Below are 15,785 nucleotides of genomic sequence, written 5' to 3'. Positions count from 1 at the left end.
ACACTCTGTATTCTCCTGTGATTTACTTTTTATCCTCAACATTACATCCTGAAATTGATCCTGTTGTTGTGTGTAGCTGTAATTCATTCATTTTGCTGCTTTTTAGTATTCTATTATATGAATATATCACATATTTTTTTTATTTCGGCATATTATGGGGGTACAGATTTTAAGGTTTCAATAAATGCCCTTTCCCTCCCTACCCCCACAAGTCTGAGTTTCCAGCATGACCATCCCCCAGATGGTGCACATCTCACTCATTATGTATGTATATACCCACCCCCTCCCACCTGCCCAATACCCTATTACTGTAGTACTATGTGTCCACTTAGGTGCTGCTCAGTTAATACCAGTTTGCTGGTGAGTATATGTGGTGCTTGTTTTTCCATTCTTGGGCTACTTCACTTAGTAGTGTGGGTTCCAGCTCTAACCAGGAAAATATAAGATGTGCTATATCACCGTTGTTTCTTAGAGCTGAATAGTACTCCATGGTATACATATACCACATTTTATTAATCCATTCTTGGATTAATGGGCACTTGGGCTGTTTCCACAGCCTTGCAATTATGAATTGTGCTGCTATAAACATTTGAGTGCAGGTGTCTTTTTTGTAGAGTGTCATTGGATCTTTTGGGTAGATGCCCAGCAATGGGATTGCTGGATCAAATGGTAGATTCACTTGTATCGCTTTAAGGTATCTCCATATTGCTTTCCACAGAGGTTGAACTAGTTTGCAGTCCCACCAGCAGTGTAGGAGTGTTCCTCTCTCTCCGCATCCACACCAGCATTTATTGTTCGGAGACTTTTTGATAAAGGCCATTCTCACTGGAGTTAAGTGATATCTCATTGTGGTTTTGATTTGCATTTACCTGATGATTAGAGATGTTGAGCATTTTTTCATATGTTTGTTGGCCATTCTTCTGTCTTCTTTAGAAAAGTTTCTGTTCAAGTCCTTTGCCCATTTTTTTTTAAATTTTTTTTAGAGATAGAGTCTCACTTTGTTGCCCAGGCTAGAGTGAGTGCCGTGGCATCAGCCTAGCTCACAGCAACCTCAATCTCCTGGGCTCAAGCAATCCTACTGCCTCAGCCTCCCGAGTAGCTGGGACTACAGGCATGTGCCACCATGCCCGGCTAATTTTTTTTTTGTATGTATATTTTTAGTTGGTCAATTAATTTCTTTCTATTTTTAGTAGAGACAGGGTCTCGCTCTTGCTCAGGCTGGTTTTGAACTCCTGACCTCGAGCAATCCGCCCGCCTCAGCCTCCCAGAGTGCTAGGATTACAGGCGTGAGCCACCGCGCCCGGCCCTTTGCCCACTTTTTAATAGGGTTATTTGATTTTTTCTTGCTGATTTTCGTGAGTTCTAAGTATATTCTAGTTATCAGCCCCTTATCGGATGCGTAGGATGCAAAAATTTTCTCCCATTCTGTAGGTTGTCTGTTTACTTTCATGACTGTTTCTTTGGCTGTGCAGAAGCTTTTTAGTTTGATCATGTCCCATTTATTTATTTTTGTTCCTGCTGTGATTGCCTCTGGGGATTTCTTCATAAACTCTTTGCGTAGGCCGATGTCCAGGAGAGTGTTTCCAACATTTTCCTCTAGAATTCTAATAGTTTCATACCTTAGGTTTAAGTCTGTTATCCAGCGTAAGTTGATTTTTGTGAGAGGTGAAAGGTGTGGGTCCTGCTTTAGCCTTCTACAAGTGGCTATCCAGTTTTCCCAGCACCATTTATTAAAACGGGATTCTTTTCCCCAGCATATGTTTTTGTCTGCTTTGTCAAAGATTAGATGGCTATATGAGGATGGTTTTATATCAGGATTCTCACATCTGTTCCACTGGTCAATATTCCTATTTTTGTGCCAATACCAGATTGATTTAATTACTACAGCTTTGTAGTATAGTTTGATATCTGGCTTATTAACACCTCCGATTTTGTTTTTGTTGTCTAGAATTGCTTTTGATATTCGGGGTCTTCTTTGGTTCCATACAGAGCGTAAAATTATTTTTTCTATATCTGTGAAGAATGCTGTATATCACACATTTTTAAAAAATCAATTCTACAACTGATGGACAATTGAAATGTTTCTAGTTTTTTAACTGTTTCAAACAGTGCTGGCACACTTGTATAAAAGTTTCTCTGAGAATAGAATTATTGGGGCACAGGTTATATACATTTTGAACTTCACCAAATAATGCTAAATTGTTTTCCAGCATGGTTATATTTATACTCCCACCTGCAATGTATGTGCTTCAGTTTCAAATATTTGATATGGTCATGCCTCTTTTAAAATTTTTTATTTTAAGATAATTTTAGACACACAGAAAAGTCACAAAACTAGTATAAGGGATATAAAAATGAAATTAAGAAAACAATTATATTTATAATAGCATCAAAAACAATAAAACATGCAAAAATAAATTTGACTACATTGACAATATTTAAAGACCTATTATAACTCAATAAAAAAAAGACAAATAGCTTAATTAGATATGGGTGAAGGATCTGAATAGGCATTTATCCCAAGGATATATAAGAATAGCCAATAAACACATGAAAAGATGTGCAACATCATTAGCCATTGGAGAAATGCAAATCAAAACCACAATGAGATACTGCTACACAGCCTACTAGGGTAGCTATAATCCCTTTAAGGACAATAATAACAATTGTTGAATACGTAGAGAAATTAGAACCTCATACACTGCTGGTGGGAATGTAAAATGGTGCAGCCACTTCACAAAACAGTTTGGCAGTTGTTCAAATGATTAAACATAGAGTTACCATCTGATCTAGCAATTCCACTCCAAAATATGAAATGAGAGAGAAGTGAAAACGTATGCACATAAAAACCTGTATGCAAATGTTCATAGGAGCATCATTCATAATAGCCCAAAAGTGACACAACCCAAATGTCTATCAGCTGATGAATGGATAAATAAAATGTGGTATATCAATACAACGGAATATTAGCAATAAAAAGAAATGAAGAATTGATACATGCTACAACATGGATGACACCTGAAAACATTATTCCAAGTGAAAGAAGCCAATCACACAAGACTGCATATTGTATGATTCTACTTATATGAAATGTCCAGAATAAGCAAATCTATAGAGACAGAAATCAGATTGTGATTGACTGGGGATGGGAGGCAGAGGGGAGATCGAGGGGTGATGGGTAAAGGGTATGGAGTTTCACTTGGAAGTGATGAAAATGTTCTAAAATTGTGTTAATTGTTGTCCAATGCTGCGACTATACTAAAAGCTATTGAATTGTATACTATAAATGGTTGAATTATATGTGAGCACATACATTTCTCAATAAGGCTGTTAAAAAATAATAAGAGTTCTCTATACCTGTCACCCAGCTTCTCTGAAAGCTAACAGCTTATGAACCATAGTGTAATTATCAGAGCAGGAAATCAGTGCTGGAAGGATACTTTCAACTAACTGCAGACCTCACTAGTCTTTCTCTTAATGTTGTTTTCCTGTTCCAGGTTTCAATCCAGGATCCCACACTGCATTCAGTTATGTCCTCTTCATCTCCCCTCCAGTCTGTGACATTTCTTCATTCCTTATTCATGTCCTTAAGTGAACACTAGGCAGTTGTTTTGAATAACGGCTCTCCCAAATTCTCCATTTGGGAATGTTTGATGTTTTCTCACAATTAGATTGAGGTTTTATATTTTGGGCAAGAAAACCACAAAAGTGATATTGCATCCTGAGTGTATCATGTCAGGAAGTACATGATGTTGATATGTGTTATTATTGGTGATGTTAACCTTGAACACTTGATTAATGTGTACCTGCAGGTTTCTCCATTGTAAAGTTACTGTTTTCCTCTTTGTAACTGATAAATCTTGTGGAAATATGTTGAGCTTTGCTAATATCCTGTTTCTCCTTAAACTTTCAACTACTAATTTTAACATCCATCAGCAGATCTTGCCTGCAATTTGTTGTCATATTTGCAAGATGGTGAATTTGCATTTCTATCATTTTTCCTCCATTTACTAGTAGGAGTTTATTAATTGAATTTTTTAAGGAAAAGCTGTTCCTTCTTATGTGTATATGCATTTATTCATTTATTTATAAATGCAGTTCATGGATGTTTATTTTATTTTATGGGATATTTCCAACTCTATGATTATTTATTTTTCTTCTCAAGTTTTCCAGCTTTGGCCACTGGATACTCCTTAGGCAGCCTTGTGTTTTTTTAACGTATCATCCTTTTTCACATACCACTTCCTTATTTTCTGGAACTATAAGATATTCCAAGGTTATTTTTTATTTACCTGCCTCAAGCCTGGGATTAACCTCTTTTTTGAGAAAACCTAATTCCCTTTATTGAAGAATGGTATTTAGAAACAAAAACCTGGGCATTAATTGTGCTCATTGCTACTAGGGTGTCATTGTTCGTAGGCCCACTTAGCAGACGGAGCTACAACATTATATGTATATTAATATTAACTTGTATGTGCACACATATATCTCTTTATTTCTATATTTTTTTTTTTTTTTTTTTTTTTTTTTTTTTTTTTTTTTTTTTTTTGAGACAGAGTCTCGCTTTGTTGCCCAGGCTAGAGTGAGTGCCGTGGCGTCAGCCTAGCTCACAGCAACCTCAAACTCCTGGCTCAAGCAATCCTCCTGCCTCAGCCTCCCAAGTAGCTGGGACTACAGGCATTCGCCACCATGCCCGGCTAATTTTTTGTATATATTAGTTGGCCAATTAATTTCTTTCTATTTATAGTGGAGACGGGGTCTCGCTCTTGCTCAGGCTGGTTTCGAACTCCTGAGCTCGAGCAATCCGCCCGCCTCGGCCTCCCAGAGAGCTAGGATTACAGGCGTGAGCCACCGCGCCCGGCCTATTTCTATATTTTTAAATGAGTTTATTTCTATATCTATATATGTATATTTAAAAATGAGGTCATATCAATACCTCCAATTCCAATCTAACCCCACAAGGTTCTTTTTAGTCTTTCCCCTTTCTTTATTTGTAACTTCTTTCACTGAAAAGAAACCTGGTTCTTATTATCTACAATACATTTACTTCTTTGATTTTTTTTCTAGTAATGAACACAATTGCCAACACACTCCTGTGAGAAAGAAATTTGCTCACTAAAGTTTTTGCATACAAATCTTTTTGTCTTTAGCCAGTGGACTGTTTTGCTTTAGGTTTGTCCTTCTCATCCTCATCCCCTTCAATGTGGTATGTGAGGTTTCCTTTGTGTTTGGATTCCATTTTGCACCCCCTCCCCCATTCTTGGTTGATTTTATTTGTTTGCTTGTCTACTGCTATTGTCTAAGAGTCAAAGCTGTACAAAATGACATATTCAGAGAAATGTTTCTCCCTCTTCCTACCTATTCCATTCCCATTCTCCATTCTTTTCCCTCCTGTCCACCCACATCCCTATAGGTAACCACTCTTTCGTTTCTGGTTTATTTTTCCTGTATTTCTTTTGCAGAAATGAGGAGCTACATATGTATTTTTTCCAACCATTTTACAATTTCCTTGTTTTTAAAAGTTTTATTAATTTGATATCGTTCCATTTCTTTGTGGTTGTATTATTACTTTTTTCTTTAGAAACAGGGTCTCACTCTGTTGCTCAGGTTGGAGTGCAGTGGCATGACCATAGCTCACTATAACATCAAACTCCTGGCCTCAAGTGATCCTCCCTCCTTGGCCTCCCAAAGTGCTAGGATTACAGGCATGTGCCACTGCACAACTTCTTTGTGTTTATAATTTGTATTCCCTTATTATTAATGAGGTTGAACAACTTTTTATGTATTTATTGGCCATTTTGGTTTCTTCTAGGAAATTCCTATTAATTTTTTTTGCCCATTTTCTCTTGGATTTGTGTCATTTATATATTCTGAATACTAACCCTTGTTAGTTATACTTGTTACAAATTTGGGAGTCTTGTCATTTTATTTAGAATACCTTTGATGAATAGAAGTCCTTTAAGTTTATCTATCTTGTGCCCTTTTATGCTTAAGAAATTCTCCATGAGTTTATTCAGCTATTCTCGTATATCATCTTCGAAAAGTTTTAGAAGTTTGTCTTTTACATTTCAGTTTTTAATCCACTTGAAGTTGTTTTTTCTGTATCAAGTAAGGTGAGATCCAAAGATCCAATATAATCTTTTTCATATGGATAACCAGTTCTTCAGCACAATTTATTGAATGGCCCATTCTTTTGCCACTGATCTGTAGTGTAAACTTTATCTTAACTCAAGTCTCCATAAGTACAGGGGGTTCTGTTTCTGGTTTCCACCCCTGTGCCCAACTGTGTCTTACTAACACAGCTCTAATTCTTAATCCCTAGTGAGGCAAATCTTTCCCACCTTTCCTACTTCAGAACTGTCTTGACTCTTATTGGTTCTTCGCTCTGCCATATAAATTTTAAAAACAACTTTTCAAATAAAAAACCATTAGAATTTTTATTGAAATTACATTGAATCTCTAGAGAAATGTGAGAATTTCATTTTTATTTTATTTTATGATGTAGCTCTGTTTAGGTCTTCTTTAACTAATAGTGTCATCATTTTCTCCATAAAGGTCTTATACACCTTTTGGAAGATTTATTCCTAGATACATAATATTTTTGATGTTATTTTAAATGGTTCTTTAAAAAAATACATTCCCTAAATGCTGCTGGTATACAGAAATGCAGCTAATTTTTGTAAATTGATTTTGAAGCCATCAATTTAACTAAATTCTTATTGATTTAATTTTATTTACTCATATATTATTTTGTATTTTTTACACATATTATTAGTAAACAATGATAGTTTTGTTTCTTACTTTACAGTTAATAAGTGAAAAAAAATCAGGATATACAATTATTAATACAAAATGTGAGCCAGGCAGCACAATATGCACAAAACACACACACAGGAAAGAAAGCACAAAAATGTAAGCAGTGGCTTATTTTGAGTTAAAGAATTATGGATACATTTTTCTTTTTTAATATATCTCTGTACTTTCCAGTTTTTCCAAGATGAGTATCAATCACTTTCATAACAAGAAACAAAACTTTAAAATAAAAGCAAGTCTGAAAAAAATTTAAAGGAAAGAATGATCTACTAAAAATGCCTAGTTAGAAATAAAACAATCAGTTACCTCTGCTCTACCTCTGCTGGCCTGCTCACCACAGAGCCAGCTGGCCGTGTAATTATGGACTAATATGCCATGTTCTGTCTAAGAAAATGACCTCTCAGATTCCTGGAGCTTTGTCCTTCCATTAAGGGCATGTATGGCATTGACACCTGTCAGTCTTCACTCTTGATCTTAGCCAAAGGCCACAATTGGTCTTTGTTTGTTTTGAAATCTAGCCAACTCTTAATTATCCACAAAGTATATTTTTTTCCTCTTTACCGATTATCTATGATCTTTTCATATTAGGATGCCCTTAACTCACACTGCTTATTTCCTAAGGGTAAACTTGGGAAACACAGACTAATTCTCAACTGGTTCTACTCTCCCCATTTCACAGATAAAGAAACAGATACCCACAGAGATTGAGTAGGTCCTCTCTCTATGCCTCTGCTGGCCTCCTCTACCCCATACTCCATCATGGCCCTCGTCAAAATCATCCCTCTTCCCCGTCATAAACACCACGAGACTAAGCTCATTGCCCGCTCTCCTCTGTATCCCCAGCCCTAGCACGGTACCTGGTACGATACCTGACACATAGCAGATGATCAATAAATAGATATCAAAAGTCAAATGAGTGTTACAGGCAATCCACTTTCCAAAACATCACAGTACTGCCAAATTAAATGTTTAATTCATTGCTTTTGGAAATATTCACAACAAAATTTGACGCCATTTGGGTGAAAACTGAAAACAACCTCTGTGTAAAGGCTCCTAATTAAAAGTGTTTGAAAGCAGGCCGGGCGCGGTGGCTCACGCCTGTAATCCTAGCTCTCTGGGAGGCCGAGGCGGGCGGATTGCTCAAGGTCAGGAGTTCAAAACCAGCCTGAGCAAGAGCGAGACCCCGTCTCTACTATAAATAGAAAGAAACTAATTGGCCAACTGATATATATATAAAAAAATTAGCCGGGCATGGTGGCGCATGCCTGTAGTCCCAGCTACTCGGGAGGCTGAGACAGAAGGATCGCTCGAGCCCAGGAGTTTGAGGTTGCTGTGAGCTAGGCTGACGCCACGGCACTCACTCTAGCCTGAGCAACAAATCGAGACTCTGTCTCAAAAAAAAAAAAAAAAAAAAAAAAAAAAAAAAAAAAGTGTTTGAAAGCAAAATTATCTTTCTGTCTGTCTTTTCTGGTACAAAGAATTTTTCATATGGTAAAACATTTTTCCTTTTTATACCATTTAGGGCTATTAGTATTATAGCATCTAGATGCTAATTGCTTGTAGTTGTTAATTGGAAAAGCTAGATAGGCAAAATTAAGTCAACATAATTCATAAAAGTCTCTTCACTTAAAGGAGGATTTGCTGTTTTAATTATCCTAACAGCAGCTTCATGTGCCTAGAATTATTTAAATGTCTGTATGTAGAAGCAATTTTATTATAGACAGAGATAACACATTACTAAAGTTCCACAGTTTCTAACATTTTGAGACTATAACCATCATAAATAATTCACTTTATTAATTTTGTACATAAATCCAACATTCATTGAGGATTTCCCATACTATAGATACTGTGTAATATTGTCACTGGTAAAAATGACTAAAACACTACCTTAAAAAGCTCACAATCTACTGTGGTATCGTTGGACATCATATTATATTTTTTTTCCTAAATATGTTTTCTTATATGTGTTTTGTTGCTAAGTTTGGGGTAAGGAAGGCTTGAGCTTATATTAATTTGGTCCAGAGCTGTAGCCCAAAGCTTAATTTTTTTCTAAATGGCCTGTAGAAGCTATTAGCAGCAGCACTTTACATGCAAATAGAATTTAATTAAACAGAGGTCTCATACCTTCAACTGCTTTTACTTCATGTATCAGAAGGTTCCCTGTTATTTGTGTCAGGTGTGGAAAGTGGGTGGAGTGTTATAAAGAAAAGGATATCTGCTGTTTCCTCCTCAAAACTGGTGGAGAATATGAAAAAGAAACAAATAACTGCTCTGTAAATCTCTTCACACAGTACCCAGTATCAGCTGACAATGAACTTACATTTATCTCGTGTTTGTGTGTGTGTGTAAAAATGTGTAAAAAAATGGTCTCTTTTCTTCTTGGCAGGTGTCCTCGTGGACTTGGGTCTGGAGGAGAATGGGACTGCTCATCAGAGAGCGGAAAAATATGTTGTTCGCCTGGACAATGAAATTCAAACCAAGTTTGACGTTTTTATGAGGCGTGTGAAACAGAACCCATACACGCTGTTTGTGCTAGTTCATGACAACTCCCATGTGGAACTAACGAGGTGATTGCTTCAGAGTGAGCAAATACAGTATTTCTTCTACTGACATAATTGTTACGTAATGAAATGTTTTAAAGGCGATGATTTGAAAGCCCAGGGACCCTAACATTAGGCATCTTCTTACTGGTAACTTTTTCCTTCCCTTTTCTTGCTTCCTCACCTTTTCTTAATGATGTCATGTTGGTTTTATTTAACTATACTGTGGGTGAATTTAGAAATTCCCACTAAAAAATACTGTCTTAAGAGCACTGTGGACCCCAAGCTGCTTCACTTCTTTTCCTATTTCCTTTGCTTGTCTTCCTTTCTCTCTTGCCAGTTCTCCTTGCCTTTCTCTTTCCTTCTCACCTTTAAAAACAGAGATGCCATTTCAATGATGAGAGCCTATCTGAAACCTTCCTCAGTTTCCCAGTTTAAATAAGAGAGTACCATGTTTCTTGGGTGGACTGACTAATGAAAGAACAGTAAATGTGGAGTGATGGAACCCCTTTTGCTCACAGATCAAATTATAGGAATTATCTGGTAGGGTGTATCTTTGCTCCTAAGGACTAAAAAAGGCAAATAGTTTAAAGCCGGAGGAGGGGATAGTACTGGGCATTATGTATGATGGTTTGTCCTCGCCATGTGGCAGGGTCTAGAGAAGTTTCAGGCATCATCAAGCATTTATAGACTTTCTTCTCTCCAGGAGACACTGAACTTAGGAATCTGGAAGTTTTTTGGTTTGTGATAGGAATGTGAGAATTACAAAAAGCACTTGTTCACAAACCAGATGTGTTTGATACTTGACAATCTGAAATCTAGAGCCATACATAGGTGTAAATGAGATCATGCATAACTTGTTAGATTTAGAAGAAGGAAGAAAGGGAGAAAGGGAGGGAAGTAAAAGAAATTTTTCCCACATCTGTTCAGTTATTGCTAGTGTTCTATGAGCAGAAATAGCTCACTGACCTTATATACCTCATCTTTGAAAGTTTGGGGTACTATTTCTGAGGGTACGTTTGGGATCTTTCTGTATTTAATTCTCCGGTGCATCAAGATTATTTCTTTGACAAAAAGATATGTACATATATATGTGATTTTGAGGCTGCATGGCAACCTGGTGCACCCAAATCGAACAGAACTGAGAAAGGTACAGAGATGAAAGTCTTGGTCAGGGAGTGGCGTGGGAGGCCTCCTCAGCGCTTCTCACAGCCTGGCAGCCCGGGGAAGGAGGAGAGCAGCGTAACACGGTGGGCAGCCCTGGCCTGTCTGGATCACTGCAAGGTTATAAACATCACGTTCTCGTGGAGATGCTCCTTCATGCAGGTGATTTTCAAAGTACAGTCATGTGCTGCATAATGACATCTGGGTTAACAACGGACCACACATATGACAGTGGTCCCTTAAGATTATAATACCATAAAAGAATAAAAATATTATTAATATAGTACCATACTTTTACTGTACCCTTTTTATATTTAGATATCTTTAGATACACAGACACTTACCATTGTGTTACAGTTGCCTGCAGTATTCGGAATAATAACGTGCTGTAGTACAGGTTTGCAGCCTGGGAGCAGTAGGCTGTGCTGTCTAGGTTTGTGTGCGTATACTCTGTGATGTTCCCACAATGACAAAATCACTTCAGGATGTATTTCTCAGAACGTATCCCTGTCTTTAAGCAATGCCTGACTGTAAAGTGACCTATCTCAGCTACGGATTTAGATATCCTTGGTCTGGATAGCTGAGTTTACACTTTCAGGTATTAGGGATAAATTGAAAAGGGGGAAAAAAACTATATATATATATACACACACACACACACACACACACATATATATTATTATATACACACATACCTGAACTCTATTTGAATAGAAGGAGCATAAGTTTTATCACTTCTGAATCAAATTTTGGTTGTTTCTACTCCTGCTTCCAACTTCAAAGAGCTAGAAAAATAAGAACTAAGACATTGTCTCCAAGTTGGTGTCTGATTCTGCATCTAATTATTTGAATGAGGCGGTATTAACATGACTTTCCATATTTCCACAGTGTCATTTCAGGCTCTTTGTCACATGGTGAACCCAGTCATGGCTTGGCTGATAGAGTCATTAATTGCAGAGAAGTTCTAGAAGCTTTCAACCTCCTGGTGCTCCAGGTTAGCTCCTTCCCATACACACTACAGACCCAACAGTCCCGAATCAGCTCCAGCAACGAGGTTCACTGGATACAGCTGGACACCCTGGTGAGTCTCTCACCTGCTCTCTGATACAGGTCACGTTCCCAGTTCCCCAGGGACCTTGTGACAAAATATGGTCGTGGCTTAAGACCATACTCACAAGAGTTCTACATCTAACATAATGCTTTATATTAAAAAATCTATTATAACATAGTGCTTCATCTTCCAAAAGTTCCATATATTCACAATTGTAAGTTATTATTAGACTAAGAACTAGGCCAGGCGTGGTGACTCACGCCTGTAATCAATCCTAGCACTCTGGGAGGCCAAAGCTGGCGGATCGCTCAAGGTCAGGAGTTTGAAACCAGCCTGAGCAAGAGCAAGATCCTGTTTCTACTAAAAATAAAAAGAATTAATTAGCCAACTAAAAATATATAGAGAAAAGAAAAAAGAAATTAGCCAGGCATGGTGGCACATGCCTATAGTCCCAGCTACTTGGGAGGCTGAAGCAGAAGAATTGCTTAAGCCCAGGAATTGGAGGCTACAGTGAGCTATGATCAAACCACTGTACTCCAGACTGAACAACACAGGGAGACCCTGTCTCAAAAATAATAATAAAAAAAAATGTTTAAATAAAAAACACCAAAAATGTCTTATATAAGACTAACATTTATTTATCAACCCAGTACATTTCATTCTGTCATGAATGAGGTAAGTTTTCCCTTACTTTGAACTCTTATCTTCAAGCACTTATCTTTTTTGCAGTCAGCAAGCTAAGGTCCTTGGATGGTGTTGGCATCAAAAACCCCTCCTTTATGAGAACTACCTCAGTGTGTTCACTGTCACTAGAGATTACTCTGAGCTTTTGCTTTCTTGGTATCTTCCCCATGCCAGCTCCACCCATTCACTGGGAGGTCAAGTTAGGGGTGAGATAACAGCTGCCCCAGTTCCTTTGACACGAAAGTACAAGGTGAGTCTGTGGGCTGCCCTAGTAGCTGCCGGGTTGCTCTGACATAGAATGGGATTGCCAATAGAACAAATGGAAACAATAATAATTTTTTTAATCCAACAGATAGTTTTCTGTTAAATGTTAAGTTTCAATAAACTATTGAGGTGGAGGGAGAACTCTGCTAATTTGTCCAGTTTTTTCTAGAAGGGATCACACTCCACTGATAAGAAGAATAACTAATAACTTTTGCCCTTTATTTTCTCCTGACATGAAATAATAGAGAAACAGGCTTAAAACAATTTTCCTTAACCATTTCGGTACAGTGCTCACCGGCCGCGACACCTCGCCCACAGCCGGCCTCACAGTCCACACGACAGTTTGTGCTGTGCATTGACGCCGAATCCATTTTGCTCTTGTGTGATGAGGAAAGCTTTAAAGCACTGAAAGCTTGTTTTACTTTACAGGCAGCTTTACTTGTAATGCAAATCAGAATAGGTAACATATACATATATATTTTCATTACATTATTTTTAAATGTTCACAATTTTATTTTGATAAATGAAAAATTAGAAAAGTCATATCACGGCTGTCAGCTAAAGTCGCTGTGCATGTTCATCTGTGGCTGTCGGCTATAGTCGACACTGGTACCAAAGTGGTTAAAAGTCATTCCATGATTATGAATAAGTTTTTAGGTTTAATAATGGTATTGTGGTTATATTTCTAAAAAGGCTCTTAGAGATATCTAGTGAAGTACTCAAGGATTAAAGATAACCAGGGATTTATTCAAAATAACTAAGGGGTGGGGAGACGTTATACTCTCCTATAGTTAAAGGTTTTTAAAAATCATCCCTACAACATTGAGATCAACATAGAGAAAAGGAAAAAAACAGTGAATCTGATTTACAACAACTGCTTTCTGTGTGTAGGGGAGAAGTTCCTAGTAATTAGTCTCCTTTAGTTATCTTGAAGCCAATGTCTTGCAGGAGGAATAATTGGAAAAAGCAGAGTAATTCAATTAAAAAAAAAAACATTACTGAGCACTTGTGGGCTTGTGTTGGATCTTTCAAAGAACACACAGAACATTTATGGTTTAGAGGAGAAAGCAAAGTACATACCTAAGTCACTACTATCCAAAGTAGAATAGGACAATTTCAAAAAATCAAAATGCTCCGGGGTTGAAATGAGGGAGAAGTCACATGCATTTGAGAGGAACAGGAGAAGCTACCTGGGGCGGGGAGCACCAAGGATGATGCCGGACAGGGAGGAAGACGGAGCAGAGAGAGGCTGGGGTGGGGGCAGGCGCTTCTGGCAGCAGACAGCGTGGGTAGGGCCACAGTGGAGGAAACGGGGCACTTTTTAGAGAATACGTACTAGGATGCAAAAGAAACCTGGTAATATACATCGTATGGATGCTTTGAGGCTGGCAAAGTTTATTTACAGTTGTTACACAGGCATTAAGGATTTTTTAGCAAGGGTATAGTATTATTAGAATATACATACTTCTTTTTTTAATATTAACAATGTAAATACACAACTGGATGAATTTTCACCAATGGAACATACCCATGGGACCAGCACTGAGATCAAGAAACAACATGGCCGGGCGCGGTGGCTCACGCCTGTAATCCTAGCACTCTGGGAGGCCAAGGCAGGAGGATTGCTCGAGGTCAGCAGTTCAAAACCAGCCTGAGTAAGAGCGAGACCCCATCTCCACTATAAATACAAAGAAATTAATTGGCCAACTAATATATATATAGAGAGAGAAAAAATTAGCCGGGCATGGTGGCGCATGCCCGTAGTCCCAGCTACTCGGGAGGCTGAGACAGCAGGATTGCTTAAGCCCAGGAGATTGAGGTTGCTGTGAGCTAGGCTGACGCCACGGCACTCACTCTAGCCTGGGCAACAAAGCGAGACTCTGTCTCAAAAAAAGAAAAGAAAAGAAAGAAACAGAACATTGCCACCACCTCCGAAGTCCTATGTCCCTTCCAGACACCCCTCCCAGCCCCAAGGGCAACACTATTCTGGCCTCCTATATACCATGGGTTGGCTGTGCCCAGTTCTGACTCTATATAAATGGAATCATGCAATATGCACTGTTTTGTACCTGGCTTCTTGTGCTCCACAGTATGCTCGTGAGATTTGTTTATATTTTGCATGAGTCATAAAACATTCATTCTTATTGCCGTGTGTGTTTATGTGTATAAAACATTGTGTGACTCTATCACCATTTGTTTATCCTTCCTATTTCATTTATTTCAAATAGTCCAGCTGTAACATTCTGGCATACCCTTTAGTAAACATGTGTATGTGTTTCTGTTGGGTCTGTATCTGGGAGTGAAATTTCTGGGTCACCGAGTACGCGTATGTTCAGCTGTAGTAACTACTGAGAGGCTGCGTTTTAAGACAGTTCATTCAATCTAGAAGCTAAGTCCAGGTAATTAGAAGAAGTCACTTGCTTTTCTGATAATTCAGGTTAGAATTAACAAATACCTGAATCAGAATGGTGGTCCTGGCAACAAAAAAGATGGAAGACATGGTAAATTTTCTAGGACTTGTTTATTCAGGGAGAGGGAAGAGTCAGAAATATTTTTGAGGTGATGCTTTTAGTTGGGAAAAAAGCTTGAGAAGAAAATTGATTTGTGGAGGGCAGAGGAGACTGACTGAGTTAGGGCTGAGGTGAGAACACCATTGTAAATGCAAAACTGGAGTTCACATCGGGGCTTTACAATGTAGATCTGCAATATTTTTTCACAAACAATAATCATGGGCCAGGCGCGGTGGCTCACACCTGTAATCCTAGCACTCTTGAGAGGCCGAGGTGGGTGGATTGCTCGAGGTCAGGAGTTGGAAACCAGCCAGAGCAAGGGCAAGACCCCGTCTCTACTATAAATAGAAAGAAATTAATTGGCCAACTAATATATATAGAAAATATTAGCCGGGCATGGTGGCACATGCCTGTAGTCCCAGCTACTCGGGAGGCTGAGGCAGTAGGATTGCTTGAGCCCAGGAGTTTGAGGTTGCTGTGAGCTAGGCTGACTCCATGGCACTCACACTAGCCTGGGCAACAAAGTGAGACTCTGTCTCAAAAAAAAAAAAAAAAAAAAAAAATTATGGAAGCAGCTGGTATGGATAAAATTATGGAAAAAAATAATGAAGAGAATTGTTGAGAGGGCCATGAGGCCAAGGACTGACAAGTCACCGCCGCTGGAGTTGGCCTCGGGAGTCCTTGGTGACCTTCCAGGGAACAACGTCCGGGAAGCAGAGAGTTTGGCTGGAACGAAGGGAGAGACGGCAGCCAAAG

The 15,785-nt window shown here is 38.4% G+C and overlaps 1 protein-coding gene across 4 annotated transcripts in view; it reads left to right on the top strand.

Annotated features, from left to right (window-relative positions):
- GREB1L (GREB1 like retinoic acid receptor coactivator) overlaps nucleotides 1–15,785 on the top strand; it is a 257,646-nt gene that overhangs the window by 205,199 nt on the left and 36,662 nt on the right. For all 4 annotated transcript variants that reach the window (XM_075993604.1, XM_075993603.1, XM_075993602.1 and 1 more), the window contains 2 exons: nucleotides 9,203–9,383; nucleotides 11,409–11,601. In XM_075993604.1, coding sequence (XP_075849719.1) covers nucleotides 9,203–9,383; nucleotides 11,409–11,601 — 374 coding nt within the window. The remainder of the gene's footprint in view (nucleotides 1–9,202; nucleotides 9,384–11,408; nucleotides 11,602–15,785) is intronic.

Source organism: Microcebus murinus, chromosome 17 (assembly GCF_040939455.1).
Source record: "Microcebus murinus isolate Inina chromosome 17, M.murinus_Inina_mat1.0, whole genome shotgun sequence".
NCBI classification, from domain to species: Eukaryota; Metazoa; Chordata; class Mammalia; order Primates; family Cheirogaleidae; genus Microcebus; species Microcebus murinus.
Note: the sequence above shows the minus strand (reverse complement) of the source record. Positions and strands in the feature narration are given on the sequence as shown.